At 44.3% G+C, this 18,348-nt stretch overlaps 1 protein-coding gene across 9 annotated transcripts in view; it reads right to left on the reverse strand.

Moving 5' to 3' along the window:
• LIMS1 (LIM zinc finger domain containing 1) overlaps positions 1–18,348 on the reverse strand; it is a 407,029-nt gene that overhangs the window by 150,131 nt on the left and 238,550 nt on the right. The window contains exon 1 of one of the 9 annotated variants that reach the window (XM_086934293.1): positions 4,076–4,493. The exons of 7 other annotated variants lie outside the window; for them this stretch is intronic. In XM_086934293.1, coding sequence (XP_086790419.1) covers positions 4,076–4,257 — 182 coding nt within the window. In that variant the 5' untranslated portion in view covers positions 4,258–4,493. Of the gene's footprint in view, positions 1–4,075; positions 4,494–18,348 lie in introns of those variants that run through there. One more of the 9 variants, XM_086934292.1, reaches the window with a different exon arrangement.

The raw sequence follows: 18,348 nt of genomic DNA on the forward strand, positions 1-18,348 counted from the left end.
TTCGATTTGTTTTATATCTATTTTGAAATTCACAAATCTGCAAAAAATCCTCGCGTTTTCTGCAGTGAAATATAATTTAGCGGTCACAGGGAGGTACAGTGAGGGAGGTATAGTGACCAGCTCTAGGCCACAAATGCTTACATGTGAGGAAAATTGCACCTAAAAATGAGAAACCTATTCATTGGAGACAGAAAACTTGCTAATGTAACACAAACTGAGCGCAATAGGCTCCCAACTTGTATTCGAAAATAGGTGACATTTTCCCACACTCTCAAAGTTAAGTGAGTTTGCAAGTTTCACAAAAAAATAAAAAAAGGAGCGAGACTGGTACATATATAAGGTACCACGATAAGCAAGATTGAAGGACACAGAGTGTGCACGTGGATGAAGAAAGGCAAAGGTCACTTCTTTTGGGAACAAAACACCACTAGCACAGCACAACCTCCAAATAAATACAAATGTACACTTTTCCCCCCCATATTTTACTGTATTTCCCAAAAAAATACACCAGGGAGATATCATCTTTGATCACAGGTAATAATAAGCACATTTTACCAACTTTCTGGTTTAACAATTGTAAGAATGGGATTGGACAGTGCCAGCCTTCTAATGCAATATTTAAACTTATTTTCAGAAACCCCACCAACCTACATCCGAGGATAACTAAGACAAGCCACCTAATAAGTAATCTATATGTTATCAGGGGTTGAATATGTGGAAGGAGGAGGCATTATAACCCAAGTGTGCACCATGGGAGGCCGCTGCTGTGTGAAAGTAGGAAGTACGTGATGATTTAAGGGTACGGGGTTGGCATGGTTTGTAAAAACATAATAAGTCAGGCATGTGTAACGTGTGTGTAGCGACTGACATTCAGAGGTAAACATCATGGAGCTACTCAATTATTCGCCCAAGAAGTCCTTGGTGACATCACTGCTCAAGGCTCCGGCACCTGAGCCATTGCAGCCCTCTAGCAATGTATAACTTTCCACCGAAATGGGTGTCTTACACAGACCCTTATATTCCTCCCGTCGAAGGGCTTCACTTTCAGCATGTCCCAGGTGTATAACCTCTTCAAACCAGTCAACTATCCTGGAGGCCATTGGGATTTCCAGATCTTTGCTATTAAACGTTTTGCTAACAGCACTGCCATGTTTGTGAACGAAGTCATTGTCTTGGAGCCTTTGGATCTCAGGGGCAATCCCAGTATGCACTGCTCTGGGTTATCCCAGTGGTGCAGCCCCGTCAACTCCACTAGTGCCTCTGCAATTCCCTCCCAGTAAATAAATATCTGGGGGTATGTCCACAACATATGTAACAGGTGCGCGCCAGTAGGGACACACCAAGGACCCTGTGGGGTGCATTCATGTAATCCTCTGTGGTGTCAAATATGCTCTATGTAGTATGGAGAATTGAATAAATTTGAATCTCGAATTACGAAATATTTTTTGGAACGTTCCAACAAACAGGCCCATTTCTTATCTGAGAGCTCCTGTGCTAGGTCTGCCTCCCATTTAGTTTGTAGTAAAGTGATGGTTTCATGAGGTGTTCTGGAGTCCCCAATAGAGCCAAAGTATTAGGTGGCGACCAATGAGTGCCCTAAGGAGCTCGGGAGACGTGGGTTTTTGTCCAACCATTGCCCAATATTTACAAACGTATCGGAGAATACTATCATACATTAAGAATGAGGCTTCTGGCAGCTCATGAGTGACTACAAAATCAGTTTGTGACATTATTGTGCCATCAACAAACAGTTCACCCAACGTCGTTTCTCACGCTTGCTCCCAGGGGCCTAGTCTGCATGCTGTCAGGTTGCCAGAAGCTATAGGCAAACCACAAGGGAATATCCAGTGCATAGGGCACCTATACGGCAGTGTATTTTATTGCCATCTTTCAGTGCTTGGGCTATACGTAATAATAATGAGCCTGCGTGTAACTGTGCGGCATGGCTGTGTAATCTACTTCCAAAACTTCCTTTTAAATGGATGAAAACCCCTGCAGGTACATTATATATTCAAATCAAAAGTTCTTGGCAAATGCCAGACCTAAAAAGAAATGACATTCGCCAAAAAACACAGTTAAAATGAAATTATGATCCCATAATATCTAAAACCCACTGAAATTCACCAGTAATGCTCCAAATATCATAACTTGCACTCTGCTAGGAAAACCGTAACTTGTATGTGAACTCACAATATTTATGCAAATGAACTGATTTCATTCCTCAACAAGTTATAGTGCATCCAGAGTTATGCAAACTAAAATCTCAATAGTAAAGTGATATGTAATGTCTCCGGGGATGTGAGCAATGTAATTTGTGATGGCATCTATGAAATCATGAGTGAGGTTATGAGCAGCCCTTTTCACTGCTAGTAAAGGCTTTCGTGCCAATAGTGCAAGCTATGAAAGGGCAAATTTCTCAAGTTTTTAGATTCTGTAGTGGAACCATAAAGGTGCCCTGCCAAATATATTTTCTGGATTGAAATAAAATGGTATAATAACACGTTATTTGGAACAAGTGTACTAATGAAGACACATTCAAAAATCTATTCCTGCCGTGCTAAGGTACGGTGTTATTACCACAGATGCACTTAAATGATTTAAGAAAACACCACTTTATGCCTCACAGACCCATTTTATATTCACATTACAAATTAAAACAACTGAGCCATTCTCATAAGGCCTGGTTAATATGATTTTAACTCGCAGCGTGTATTTAATCACCTGTGTTCCAGTTAAGGGTAAATACCATTGTTTATACCTACTGCACATGAAAAGGTTGCCACAAACCACGCATGCAGATGTGCAATATGCTATCTATCACAATGTTGAGGGAGGGGTGTTATATCCCACTCCAGGCTTCGGCACTTGTGAATCCCTTCTAACACCCAACAATGTCAATAAGTAGCATATTACACTTTACACATCAGCACACATACTATACACACACACACACACACACAATATTACACAGAGTACCTCTTCAACTATTCAAATACTAATCATTATTTGGGGCTGGGAGGGATTACTCATGTCATGGAATACAACTTCTCCTGTGACAATTTGCAAGCATCATTCAACTTTGAAATTAATTTGACATTATGACACTGCTGATCGGTTAGTATTTTGCTCAGTAACACATCCGCTCTAGCAGTCTGCGTTTGACCACATGATCGGTTCAAACCACAATGGGTCCACTCAGCCTTTCATCCCTCTGAGGTCGATAAAGTAAGTACCACTGAGTTGGGTAACAATAAACATCTGTTATTTGGTGCCAAGATACCTGAAGCCTTGAATGCGCACTTTACAAATAGACGTTGTGTTATGGGCGGAAACCATTTCCCATAATATCAGACAAGTTTCTACCCTGTCCAACAGATTCCCTATCTGCTAGCTTTCTTATCTGGACCGCAAGCTCTAGCCTTGCTTTTGAGCACATTATACTTAGCTGAAAAAAAATCGCAAGGCCGAAACGGATTCTCTCCCCGCTCACAAAACAGAGCGCGTCTTTCAAAGTCAAATGGTGTCTGATAAGAAGTGTCAATTGCCTAAAGGCGGCCTCCTCTCTGCACTAGTCGTTACATCTTTGTTTAGGTGAGTGGCGGGTCCTGCAGCTCACGCTCCTAAACGGTCCCCAAACACTTGCCAACATTCCGCTCTTCTTCCATAATCAACAGACAAATTAGCTCTTGGCAGACGAGTTAATCTTACAGCACTGGCGTTCCCTAAAATTCACAATAAATGTAAAAATATGCGAGCCCATTAGCACTTCCATAGGTTCCTTGACTTGTCACTTTTGAACCCTCATTTGGCACCAACAAGAGAACAACGTCACCTTTCCTCACTCGTATTTCTTAAAATACATTGCGAATCGTGCACTGCTATCAGACTACAAGTTGCATGCTTTATTTCGGAAACTATAATTTCCATTGCTTTGTACACCACCTGTGATCAATTAATCGTAAAGAGACATTAAGTGACATGAACTGGAATTAGGACTGGCTTGCCCACCTAACGTTTCCTAACACTGCCCACACTAAGCTCCACCCGCGGAAACCACCCAAAACCTTAAACTTACAATCTTGCATAAAAGTCGCAGATCTCCTTGTAGACTTTGACGTCACTGCGCCTGCGCTGCAGGTTGGACACCGGCTTCTCGCCCTCGCTTCCATTGTCCTCGCTGTTGTGGTCTAGAGCGGTGTGGTCGATTTCTTCGTCCTCCGGTATCGCATAGGGGGGTCTCCGGGCCTGAAATTCCATCCTGGGCGCCCGCCTGGTCTCCCAGCGAAGCCCGCGGCGTCTGTGGTGGACAACGCGACCTCTGCGGGCGCGCGCTGTTCCAAGACCACCCGTGCACGAGGAGTTACTTCACAGGTTCAGGTTCCGGCCGGGCCGGGCTCTCCCAGGGCTCTGCTCGCTGCTTCCAGTAAGAGAGTCCAGCCGCTCTGGCCGAGTTTGCTGGGATGCGCGGCAGGCAGATGGCCAAATTCCACTGCAGGGGTGTCAACGTGGGCTCTGCAGTTAAACAATCCGCTGCTGGTGTCAAGAATTCCAATCATGGGCAGTGGAAACTTCGGACTGGAAACCACGTCATCCCCAACTAACTGAACCTTCATCATTTGCATCACCGCTTTCAGAAGGGGGGGGGGGGGGGATGCGCAGACATTAAACGCTCGCAGCAACCTGCTGTAACAGCGGCACGAGAGCCACACAGCTATATAAAACATCACCGAGAAAGACACTTCTATGAAATACACGTCTCTGTAAATAAAGGTGTTCGGGTGGCTTCATGGACATAGATTAAACTGTAATTACTGGGAAGGTTCTGCGGAACACCACATCAAATGCTAGCCTGAGTGGCCAGTGGAAGTGGGCACTGATGTATGCAAGATGCAGGATAGGTCCTCTGGATTGAGGTTTGTGATGTCCAGGAGCACTGCTTGAAACCCACCCATAGAGAGTCCCACTTCCAGGCAGGAAGGAATGCTGGTCTTTGTCCTCATGGGACTCATTCGCCAGCAAGGCAGCAATTTTCAGAACATTTGCTGTCCAGGCAGGGAGGAGCATTTCTTATATCTTAATTTGAAGCGTAAGCTTTGGTGAACACTTTCCGTCCCTGTGCCACACAATTTGGCAGTTCTTTCGTGGGACCAAGCCCCTGGGCTAGTGTGGTACAGGCCGATCAACTCCTCGGTGGCATTGGTCTCAGAAGAGCCACACTTCGGGTCCCTGCCTTGTCAGGCCGAGGTTCAGCACTTGTCTGGCTTGAGCACTAGCTGGTCTGTTATCTCTTGGGCAGAGTCCTTTGTATTTATGGGCCCACACCTCAATCCCCAGTGCCCGCTGAAAGTCGGTCCCTGATCGAATACCCGCGTCCTGACTGGGTCTCCCCCTGCACCTTTGAGTCATGAGATATAAAGTTTTAAAGGAACTGTAGGGAGACGTAGGAGGTATTATGGGACATTTTTCTAAATAACAAATACTTAAACTTCTTACCCCCCCCCCCCCCATCCCCAGATTGCATTTGATAAAATGTGGAAGTCATGACATTTTCCTAGGGGCTAAAGAGTTAGCAATTGCGAACCACACAGTGGTAAGTACAGCTTTGGCAGGAGGATTGTGATACTGTGTTGACAAATGCTGAGCGTTTTATAATTATTCGGGATTTGTTACTGATTACAAGCAGTAATTTGTTTGCTCTTCTGATTTACGTGGTCTGTTTATGGGTTTCCTATTTTAAAAAATAAATCTATTTTTTAAGGAGTTAAGTTTTCTTTTCTTTTTATTAAGAATATCACTTACTGGGAATTCATATTCATTGTAATAGATTTAGAACCTTCACACCATCTCTTTTGAGCTAGGACTCAACAGCTGGGCCAAGCAACCATGGAAGCTAGGAAGGCCAACTTTCCATCACCGACAAAGTCCCGGTCTGTAGGGTGCACTTGCAATTTCCTCTTTGATATTTCTGAGGAATCCCACAAATTCAAAGATTTAGGGGGAAAGCCTGAATAGCACCACTGCCAATACTCGACCACAGTACTCTGCTCTGTGCTTTAAATCCAGTTAGAACACTTGAATGTTTGCAGCTCCACTGAAGGCAATGAATACGCTCAGGGCCAATAAAGGCTGGCATAGACCGTCTGCTCCAAGATTCAAAGATTGGCTCTTTGTTTCTTCAGTTTATTTCAGAACATTCTACTCTCAATGGGCGTAATTTTCTAATCGCATTGTAGCCCTTCTGCCTTGGGCTATAACGGCTGTTAAACGCCATCGCCTGTAACTCAGGCCTATAACTTTACTGCAGCGACATTAACAATCATTATAGCTCTTGGCAGTGTGCTATAATGCTTCAGTAAAACATCTGTTCTCTGCCAGGCGCTCTTCCAACAATAGCCTGCTAGTTTAGCTTTTATCTAAAAACAGTTTGCCTCTAAAGGTAACTGTGCTGCATTGAATGGGTTTTTGCACAAGACTGGGCCCCTTTGCACTGGAAGAAGTCTGCTTTTCAACCCAAGTCGTCATTACACCTACTTGAGGCTGCTGTCAAGGAGGTTGAGTGAATCTTGCTTTAATTATCTAAGCCAAAATGAGACTGAAAAGTTCAGAAAAGTTGTCAAGGGCCACTTATTTGCAAATAAATATAAACACAAGCCACCACCCAACCTAATTCTCCAAATAAGTTGTAAATTACATTCTAACCAAACATGTTTAAATCACTTGGAATACCTCTGGGTTCAAGCGCTTTGTAAATAGAAATATTACTATTGGAGAACACTGCCACAGTGCATGGCAGAACCTCTAGGCCAGAATGAGTACTCCCGACCAGACAGCCTTCCTTGGGTGCTAATAAGTAATGGGATTAAAACACAGAGCCGCAGTGGGCTGGTTTTGGGATGTCAGGTGTGAGTAGAAGAAAGATGTAGTAATGGGAAGTTCAGTACACAGAATCAGTGACCTGGGGCCCAAAATGTTGATCACAAATTGAATTAAGAAACTTAATGGAATGTGTCTTTAACTTGTAATGACCAACTCTTTTATACCATGGAAGCACCTTCAACTAAACTCGCCTGCATACTCATGAAATCCTCCCGCAGGAGTCTAATAGGTGGCCAAGTTCAGGGCTTGAAAGGCCTTTTATTTCCCCGGTGGGCTGGAGTCACCGGAGGCTGGTTTTGGCAGCCCAGGACTGCACCAGCTGGTGCCCGTCACTTTCCCCGGCTCCCCGAGGTTAATGGCAGCATGCACAGGAGGGTTCAAGAGAGAGTGAAAGAGGGGGAGGTAGAGAGAAATCGACCAGAGAAGTATAGGAGGGAGAGAAGAGTGGGCGAATGGATGGAAGGAAACAGACACGAAGGGAATGGGGCTGGTTTGAGAATTTTTGCCAGGACTACTTTTGGTTCCCCGGCCCATGGTTTGAGTTCGTAGATCCTAGTTTTACAAGCTCCACGGTCTTCTTTTAAACAGAAAAAAAATTCAACTTTATGTTAGGGTCGAGAGTAGGAGTAACTAACACCTGTGAAAAAGCAGTGAAACCTTTACCCATGATCAGTCACCCCCGGGCTGCATTCTTGTAACTGCAGACCCTCGTAAGACTTTACAACCAAACGGAAATAGTCCCTTGAATGCCATTCGGAGTCGCCTATAAAAGGGGCCAAGACGACATGTACAGGTGACAGCAATCAGTCATGGAAACTCTCGAGTTGACAAATCCAGACCTCTACCCGCTTTCCTCTAATGTTCCTTCTCACTTTTTCCTCCTACCCGGTTCTTTCCTCTCCTGCTCCCTCCATTAGTGCAGCTCCAGTGTTCCATCCGGTAAAGCCCCTCGCGTGACTGTGTCTCCCGGAAGTAACCGCGTTTCTTTCTTCCCATGAACATTTGAGGAAAGGTATAGAAATGTACTCAAATAGCGGGGGAGAGGATACTCTGCTTTTCTAACCACAGCCCTCAAATATCTGTGGAAAGAGGTTTTTGGGGGAGACTACTGCAGGCAGGCTCAGTAACCGTTACCAGATAGAGGTGAAAGGCACGAACAGATAGTTACTTTCAACACAAATAACACCAGCACGCACTACTGTTGTATCTTGTGAGATGCTAGCTAGTTTTTTGGAGAACATCACTCCTAAAAGGCTCAACATTAGTTTCCCCTTCACCCTTCTGCTCCCTCTATTCTCTCTTTCTTGTAGGAAACTAAGCACTCTAAAGCATCCTTTTTTTTTGCAAACTTTTTATTTGATTTTTACGTTGTCATATATGGTATACAGCAATCAGGTAACTTTTTCAGTGTAGTACATTCAGTACACTCTAAGCATCCTTATGGCGACAATAAGCGCTTTACGGAAAAATAAAATAATATAACACAGCAAACATAAAACAGTTGCAAGGCCGGGTGACTCAGGGGCCCAAGAACAGCATCATGTTCAAGGAAATTACAGAACACACACAAGTCTGATCTAACAAACAGGTTTTGTTGCATTTCTGTGAAAATCCATTCATTAAACACTGCAGTTTACTAAGCATTAGCCAATAAAAAGGAGAGCCATTTCAAAAGTTCACATTCGTGGTAATTTGCTTTGGTAAGCCACTTCTATTCACGTGTTTACAATGCTGAGGAAAGTCACAGTCAGATTGAGACAGGCATCCAGTGGTGATTCACTAGCCAAGTGGTTCCCAAACTTTTTCGACCCGCGGCTCCCTTGACATAATTGGTGGTAGGCCGCGGCTCCCCATCATGTCAATTTTTTTCAGGGAGGGGTGATGTAAAGTAAAGCAAAACACACAAGATGATGGACCAAATGTTGCACAATGGGAAAACATTCACCCCCAGTCACAGATCTGGGTTTAATCCATCGTTATTTTGCTCACCAAGCCACCCCAGTTCAGACCTAACTATATGCAAATCAGACTTGACCCTGTGCCTCATGGGAACAGTCTAGACCGAACTGCCAAGCCATGTCTTACCGGTTTCTGGCTATCAGCCGTCTTCAGCCAGGATAGCTTGACTCCAGTGGCGTAGTGAGCACGGGACCCACATCTGGGCATACCCTTCCCACATAGGGTGAACAGCAAAACACACAAGATGATGGACGGAATGCTGCACAATGGCAAAACATTCACCCCCAGTGCTGTCTCTTCCCAAAACAAAAGTTGTTTAAAAAACTATTTTCCCTTTCTAAATGTAAATGTAAATTGATACTTGTATAGCGCACTACTCACCCGCAAGGGTCTCAAGGCGCTTGTACGAATACCGCTGTGGAAACCCCATCCTGGCTTTCCCTGTGAGGCGTCCACTCCTGGGCACCCCCAAGGTGGAGGCCAGGCATCCTTAGCGTAGTGGGGGCCGTTGTGGAGATTAAGCAAGCTATTGCCCAGAGTTGCAGAGTGGGACCCATGATTGGAATAGGCACCGAGGCGAGAATTATCAGGTCCGTGGAATTTTGAGCCCAAAACCCGCTGAGGCGGGGAATTGAACCCTGATCCCGGGCTAGACCTCTGTTTTGACCTGCCTGTGATTGTATATTTTATCACATGTTTTGTGTTTTAAACTTATGGTTTTCCCTGCCCAGGATTGCTTGCATTGAACGTGTTGAATTGTGGGATTTGCAGTCCAACCTCTGTAGTTTGTCCCGCTCATTTCTTGGTGACAAACCTGTTTCCCTCCAAATTTCTCCTTTGCTCTGTGCGAAAACCTGTGTGTTAAAACAGTGCACCCCCAGCCACCATTTTGTGTTCACAAGCCAGTAAGGCCAGCCCTCCTGCCTCCTCCCCCAGCAACAGGGATATTCTACGTCAGTGGGAGCTTCTGTGAGCTGTTTAAACTGTATTTACTGGGGCCTGTGCACTTCGTTTTTTGGCCAGCAGGGGGAGTAAAGTTTTATTCAAACAGTATTGTTAGATTTCGAGTTAGTGAAGCCTTTACCTGCAGAAGTCCAAAGTGTGGATGGAGCCTGTCTGTCTCCCTCCTTGCATCATCTGACACCTCTTTTTTACTACACCGATCCCCTAAAACAAACCTTTCTAAACTCTACCCTCTGACTCCTCCCCTCTAAAACTCCTTTTTACTCATCCTAAAGCCTCTTCCTACTGGTAAGACCTAAAAAAATAATCCTTCACTCTTATCCCTCCACTATCCTTTTCAATCAAAATTAACAGACTAACATGTTCACTTCTCAAATTCCATATTCAACTAAACTAATATACTGCCCAAATAACTGAGCATCATATCTACTCCTCAAATTACTTGATATTTATACTATACTCATTTTCAACACTAATCCTTTATGGGTTCAGGAGTGGCGTGTTACTCGCCAAAAAAGCGCTTTAACACTCATCAGGGGTAACAAGTGCTATATGAATGCAAATCTTTCTTCCCCTTTTATCCCTCCGCTATCCTTCTCACTCCAAGTAACAGACTAATAGCCACCACTGAAATGACCTCATATTTCACCATATTAATTCACCACTAATCCTTTATAGGCTTCCTGAATAGCGTGCGTCAAGAAGCGATAAATACAAACCTTTGTCCTCCTCTATCCTTCTGCTATCATTCGAAATAACTGACTAACCTATCCACCACTTAAAATGTACTTGCATGTTTCACTATACTAATTAAACACTAATCCTCTATGGGTCCCGGAGTAGCGGGCTACCTGCCGAAAAAGCGCTTTGACGCCTCACCAGGGGTAGTAAGCGCTATATAAATGCAATTACTATACAATACAATGTCTTCCCTGGACCGGAATGAAGCATCCTAGGACCGGTTTCTGGCTATCAGCCGTCTTCAGCCAGGATAGCTTGACTCCAGTGGCGTAGTGAGCACGGGACCCACGTCTGGGCATACCCTTCCCACATAGGGTGAACAGCAAAACACACTAGATGTAAGCCTGACCACAGGTGCTGGAATGTGCAGTGATTAAGAAGGCGATGTAATAAATGAGAAAATGTTATGTCACATGGCTGCTTTTGGTATGGAGGCTTACTGGTGTTGTGGTCAAACACATACAGTTGATGTGAATTGTAAGGTAAACAAATTTGTAATCAGTGGAAGATGAGATAAGTGACATGAAGAAAATCAACCAGGTGGCATCTGCACCTGTCCAGATTAGGAGACCTACTCAAACTTTCCTTTACTGCTGAGGTCTCTGTGCAGCTCAAGGCTCTGTCACCACTAGTAATATTTGGGTTTTTATTGTAGCAAGATGACAATCTATTTTTGTTTAGACAGCACCGTTCTGTCCAACCAAGGGAATGTGGTGTCCAGATTTGCAAAATTATTTATTTTAACCTGTGGCTCCTGTTTCATTACCAGCAGCAGGGAATCTATACAAATGTTACTGGGTAAATAAAACCAGACATCTTTTTAGGGAATTGCACAATAATTGTGGATATGTTGTCAATACAGGTTTTAAAAGCAGGGTAGTGCTACCCGATGCCAAGGAGTACCCCCTTCCCCTCTCACCCTGCATATTTTTCACATATTTTGTTTAAACACTGAAAGCACTGAAATGGTAAACGTATTGTGACTACTACCATGATCAATAGCCGATGATCAAGAAACAGCCTTTCCTATTTTACTGTGTGCAAAGTCTGCGCTTTGTTATTGTCATGGAAAGGCTCATTCTTGGAAGGTAGATACGTCACAGTGAATCTGTGTCTGTGCTATGTAAGAAATCAGTCCTATTTAACGAATGAAGTAATTTTGGCTGGATATTTCTTGCATGTGTATAATAACAGTGGCACCAGGCTGTAATAAACAAGATTTGAGTATTATTTAGCAGCAGCCCATCATACAATAAGTTTTCAACAACTCCGAAATGACTTGGAAAAATCCATGTGCTTAGATAAGTCAATTTCAATAGGTGTTTTCAAACATGCGTGTGCCACTGCATTTCAATGCTTTGTTTTATAGTATGCACTGCTTGAGGCACATTTTGAAATAATGGAACACAATCAGTTTGGATTCTTAACATTGGAAAATAAGGCAAGAAAAATAAGAACATGGCATTTTCAGTGGAAGGAAAGATTATAACGCCCATTGCACAGTTCGCCAGAAATCTTAAACACCCCCAAAACACTCCAGAAACACTCTCAGCTGGTCGTAATTTGACCTCTTCACTTCACAAGATCAGGTTTACCCGTTTTTCCGATTCTAAGAGTGGCTGATGGTAGCAATCCCACTCCTCAGGTGCACTGTCTTGATTGTTACATCATGACCGGTGCGACTTCTGTAACTCCCCCACATGACAGTCCCACATGTGGTACTCCGGGGTTCCAAATGCACATTACAAAAAATGTAAGTGCATGTCTTAACAACTGAGCCGTATTAAGAAAAGACTCGCAGGGTAAACAAATGCAAGGCAGTCGGCATCAACAATAAAATTTAAAGTTACAGTACTAGAGCAGAACCTTTCCGTCGTTCCCAAGAAGTGCACGGCGCCCCTGGTGAGTTCTGATGGCGCACTGGGGTGCCGCGGCGCACAGGTTGGGAACTACTGCACTAGCCTCACATGGCTATCCTTGTATCACTCCACCCTGGAATGCAGGACAAGTTCTTTACATGACAGTGGGATTCAATTTTATGTCCATTTCATTCTGTGACAACACCGAAGACTACCTGGTTTAAAGCATCATCTTTTTTGTCCTAGATCAAAATAATTTTCCTTTCACAATAACTCAAAGATTACCTCTAAACGAAATGCTGAACAAACTCTCTAGTAAAGACACATTATTGGGGACGCCTCTCCAATGAACAGCACTCGAAAACCTAAATGTTCTAGTATTTCTGTTGGTCGTATGGGTAGGTCTCTATGCACTCCAAGCCTCAGAAAGTCCTCCTGAGGCTTGAGCCGGGAGAGACCTATATTGTACTTGCTTATAATTGCTGTCTTTGCACATTACCTCCACTACTGCATTCTAAAACTGTTTTTAATTGTTTTAACATTGCGCATTTTGCACTGACTGTTTCCCAGAAAGAAGTCTACAGCAGGGTGTTCACTGAACTTCCGACACTGGGGAAGACGTTTTGTTGGTAGAAAGGTCAGCAGGCTAGGCTTCATGGCCCTGAAATTACTTAAACAGACGTTGGCGCGAGCACGCAGCAGACGTGCTAAAGGCAAGCCCGTCTGCGCTCGTTCCACGCTTAGCGCCTGTCCCCCTGCACAAATTTCATCAGGTATGGCACAGGATAGAGGAGGCTCTATGATTCTGGTGCTGTTGTATTTGTCTGCTGCCTTAGACACTGTGTCACACAAAATTCTTATCGGCCGTCTGATGAGGGTAGGGATAGGCGGTTCTGCCCTGTCATGGCTGGAGAGTTTTCTCTCTGGCCGCTCACAAACTGTCCGATTGGGCTCCCATTTTTCAATCTCTAGGGAGCTCACCAAGGGGGTTCCTCAGGGCTCATGCCTAAGCCCCACACTCCTCAACGTGTATGTGCCCCCCTTGGCCGACATTGTGAGAGAATATGGGTTCACGCCTATATCGTATGCTGACCACACCCAGCTCTTATTTCCTTTCCAGACCCTGACGCCAGCAGTTAAACACACTTTTGCTGCAGGTATGAGAGCTGTAGCCAATTGGATGAACTCCAATTGCCTACAATGTAATGTGGGCAAGACGGAGGTCATGCTTTTCGGAGAAGCCTCCCTCCTCTGTTCACCTGACTGGTGGCCCCTGGAATTGGGACCTGCTCCCTGCCCTAAACAGGTAGTAAAAAATCTTGGGGTACGTCTTGATCAGTCACTGCTTTTAAAAGATCACGTAACTCAGGTAACGGGATCTTGTTTTAGGGTCATTGGGCTTCTGAGGCGTGTATTCCCGTACCTAGCAGATAGTTATAGGAAAACACGGATTCAAACGCTTGTGATCAACAGGCTAGATTACTGAAACGGGCTTCTTCTCTCTCCCAATGAGGAACAACTTGGCAGATTACAGGTAGCCCAGAACACAGCAGCTAGACTGGTCCTTAATGTTCCAGCCAGATCGTCTTGCGCCTTCTTTTGAACAAACTCCACTGGCTGCCCATCCGCCAGCTGGTTAAGTTCAAAATATGCTGCGTAATCCACAAATGTCTATATGGCGCTTGTCCAAAATACCGGACCGAAAAATTTAAACTCTACGAGCCAGGTCGCTCTCTGCGCTCTAGGAACCAACTGTTGCTTCAAGTCCCGCGGATTAAGAGGGAAAGGCAGGGTGGTCAAGCACTTTCCTACAGGGGTCCTACTCCTTGGAACACCTTACCCCTCACCCTGAGACAAAACCCCAATTTAGGAGCTTTCAGGAAACTCTTAAAAACACATCTGTTCTTGACTATCTAAACCCCGCATCCCTCTTATTTGTTTATCGGTCTCTGGCTTCTGGCAAGAACACAAGCGCGGAGATACCCCTTTGGGGGTCGAATTCCTGCGCTATACAAGCAAATAAATAAATAAATAAATATACAGTACTCTAGCAAAGATTTGAAAAAGCTTAATCTAATCACTCCAACCCTTAATCGTTGTGACTTTCATCTTGACGCTATGCCCCCTCAGGTTCAAACGACCTGTTCTGGGTGCAACACTAAGCTACCAGAGTTTTTGCTTCCGCCAATAGCAGCCTTAAGACTTAAGCAACTATCAATTAAAAAAAGACGCCTCCCTTTCTGTTCGGAAATGTGCCCTTTTCAATGCAGCTTAGAAATTGCCCCTCTCATTGAAGATGAAAAATTACACGTTGCATTTATAACGAGACATGGACGGACGAGGCTTCCGGACCAGACCTAGTAAAAGCCACACCTTCCGACTACCTCTGTCACACGCTAAACAGACTACCGAGAAAAGGGGGGGGGGGGGGTTTAGCGGTCATTTACTACAAATCTATTACGGCGTCCTTCAATCCTATAGCCAATGAGGAATGTGAAGCGGTTGAGTTTTGTTTTAATCTTTCACACCACTATACTTTTAGAGGCGCTCTCATTTAGAGGCCACCGGGCCCAAGAGGACGATTTTTAATACAAGCAGGCAGCATACTCGAAAAGGGGATCAGTACCAATTCCTACACTATTTTAGGAGATTTTAATTGCTACCTTGAAACAAGCTCTGACCCAGATATCATCAGTCTGCTCGATCTGATGAAGGGTGGAAACCTTGAGCAACAGGTGACGGGTACAACCCATCAGGCCGGCCATATGTTAGACGGCATCTTTTCAAACAATTTGCAGTTGTCTTTCACGGGCACCCCTCCTTTAGTCTGGTCGGACCACTCAGCAGTTTTGTTTGAGGTCACCTCGCTGGACCGTACGGTTCCAAAATTATCAACAATATATTCAAAGAAGAGCATGGAACAGGATAGAAGCAGAGGAATTACACCAATTGTTAACCTCTACTCTACCGTAACACCTAGTAATCTGGACGAGGCTACCAGATCATACACTAAATGGTTAGAGGCTGCAGGGAATAAGCTAACATCTAAAAAACGCCTCTGCCACACCAGCCAGCAGCCTTCTTCCCCCTGGTATTCTCAGGGGCTGAGGAACCAAAAATTGCCTGCAAACTTCTGGAAAGAAAGTGGAGGAAGGGGTACAAGGAAAAGGATAAAAGGGAATATAAAGTCAGCCTGGTATATTACAAACAGCTGCTTAAAAGTACAAAACAAGATTATTTTACCAATAGACTCAAATTGGCCAAAAACTCGCCTAAGGAGCTTTTTAAAATAGTATATTCCTTAGCACACCCACGTGCACCGACTATTCCAGCGAGTCAAGAGTTCGTAATAAAATTGCCAAATTCTTTTTCGATAAAGTTAATAGTATTTTTTTTTTACTTTTTCGGACTCTTCATCCAAAATAGTGATAGATTTGGCAACGGATCAGATGATACCAAATTCTGATGCCCCACGATTAGACAGTTTTGCCTGCTTAACAGAATTAGACACCTTAAAGCTATTGGCAAAAGTGAAGTCAGGCTCCCCTTATGATCCTTGTCCCAGTTCAGTAGTAAAACTAGCTGCAGAGCCAGTATCACGGAAACCAACTTCCATCATCAATACAATATATTTAGAAGGATACTTTTTAAAGACTGGAAATATGCATCAATTTTGCCCCTGCTGAAGAAGCCCAGCCTGGATGCTAATGATCCAAACAATTTCAGACCTATATCCAGATTACCACTCCCGGCAAAGATCACCGAAAGGAATTTAAATGTTCAACTCAACAAATGCCTGCAGGACTCACAGGCCCTTAATCCAACTCAGTATGGTTTTAGAGAGGGCCACAGTACAGAAACGGCTCTCCTCAAGTCCACGGAAGAGGTCAGGACTATTCTCGACCAAGGGGGGGGGGGGGGCGTACTGATCATGTTAGACTTATCTGCAGCATTCGACACGGTCCATCATGCTTTGCTGATGGACCGATTTGATGAGATAGGAGTCAAGGGCACTGCCTGGAAACTTCTTGAATCCTTTCTCTCTGACAGAATGCAAACGGTGGCCCTGGATGAATTTGATGCAGAATCATTCTCTCTACCCTGAGGTGTGCCGCAAAGGACGTCACTAAGCCCAACACTTTTCAATATTTACGTGTCTTCATTGGCACCCCTAATTGAATCCTTTGGGTTCACTTTGACTTCCTACGCAGATGACACCCAAATTGTGGTGTCTATACAACCAGAGGCGTTTCAGGAAACCGCGTCAAGGCTGCAGGACTGTATGAATGCCATGGGGGGGGGGGGGAGGGGGGCGGGGGGGAATGGATGGCCCAAAATTGCCTGAAACTCAACTCCGGCAAAACTGAGATAGTGTTGTTCAGCAACAACCCTAACTTCTGGACTCCTGCATGTTGGCCAGAGGCTTTAGGTCCACTACCCACTCCTATTAGGAAGGTGAACAATCTCGGAGTATGGATAGCTGATAAATTCATTTTAGGGACCAGGTGAATGCTGTGGCTTCTTCAACATAGTATATCTTCAAATCTTGCAAAAAAATAATGCCACTACTACCGAAAGACTCGCAATAAACAGTTGTTACGGCACTAATAATGTCCAGATTAGACTATTACAACAGTCTTTATTTTACGATCCATAAAGGATCGATGAATAAACTACAGATTCTGCAGGACGCAGCGGCCAGACTCCTAACAGACATACCAAAGTTCGAATCAAACTCAGCCAAAATTAAAAAAAACTGCATTGGCTGCCGGTCAGGAAACTGACTCAATTTAAGTCTCTATGTTTGGTTTTTAAAGCCCTCCAGGGAACCGGACCCGAATTCTTAAGACACCGAATCCACTGGTATATACCAAAAAGAGTACTGCGGTCATCAGACGCAAAACTTGTGATTGTTCCCCAGGAGAAAAAAGCCAACTGGGGTGGCAGAAGCTTTAGAGCTAATGCAGCCAAATCATGGAATGCCCTTCCATTATCCTTGAGAAATAGGACCAATCTTTTGGCCTTCAGGAAAGCACTGAAAACATGGTTGTTTTCAAATTGATCTGATTGAATTCCCACATCCTTTTAGCCTGCAGTAGGCCTTCACATAGCGGCAGGACACCTTCGAGTAACAGTTAGCCTCCAATACACTCTGCATCATCCTTGAAGGTTCCTCAAGCTTGGAAGTAGGCAGTAAAACAAGCTGTAGGCTGGGCACACGTAAGTTTGAGACGGCAGGCCTTCCACCAGGTGGTAATCAAAAATAGAGCGAGGACGACATGGGGGGAAACTAACATTTCCTCACCAACTATACTGTGAAACCTAATTCATTAAACGTGGCATTCACAAATGCTTCAAGTTTAGCAGGTCAAAGTTAGAAGCAAAGTTGAATTAAACAAAGGAACATGCATTAATATTTCCATTTGTAGAGTGCAACTGTTACCATTAGGTTCCCTGATGCTACTAACCAACTGCGACCTATTGGAAAATGAGAACAACAAAAAAATAGGGAGAACCAGAAAAAGGGTAACCGACAGAGCAAGGTTTTCATAAGCTTCCTTAAATTGCTGGTGGAACGAAGTGAAGGAGGGAGAAAGTTCCATAACTGTGTGGCCTGCACTGAAAAAAAGCATGGCTTCCAATCCACGCCCTCCTGAATTTGGGAACAATAAGCAGACTGGCACTGGCTGAGTGAAGCATATGGGTCAGCCTATGGCGAATGAATCTCGATAGGTACCCAGACCCCATCAGACAGATTGATTTATGTCCTATGTTTAGGAACTTGATCCTTAGGCCCTGGTAGCTAGTATAATTTTTTTGGGGTGGCTGATGAAGATGAATAATGAGAAAGAGATAGTGTTAAATTAGCTGCAACGAACTGGATACGAATTCGCTGTTTAATGAGATAGTTAGGTTCACCTAGAAGCAGAGAATTGCAATAATCCAATCG

This window comes from Lissotriton vulgaris, chromosome 8, assembly GCF_964263255.1.
Source record: "Lissotriton vulgaris chromosome 8, aLisVul1.2, whole genome shotgun sequence".
NCBI lineage: Eukaryota > Metazoa > Chordata > Amphibia > Caudata > Salamandridae > Lissotriton > Lissotriton vulgaris.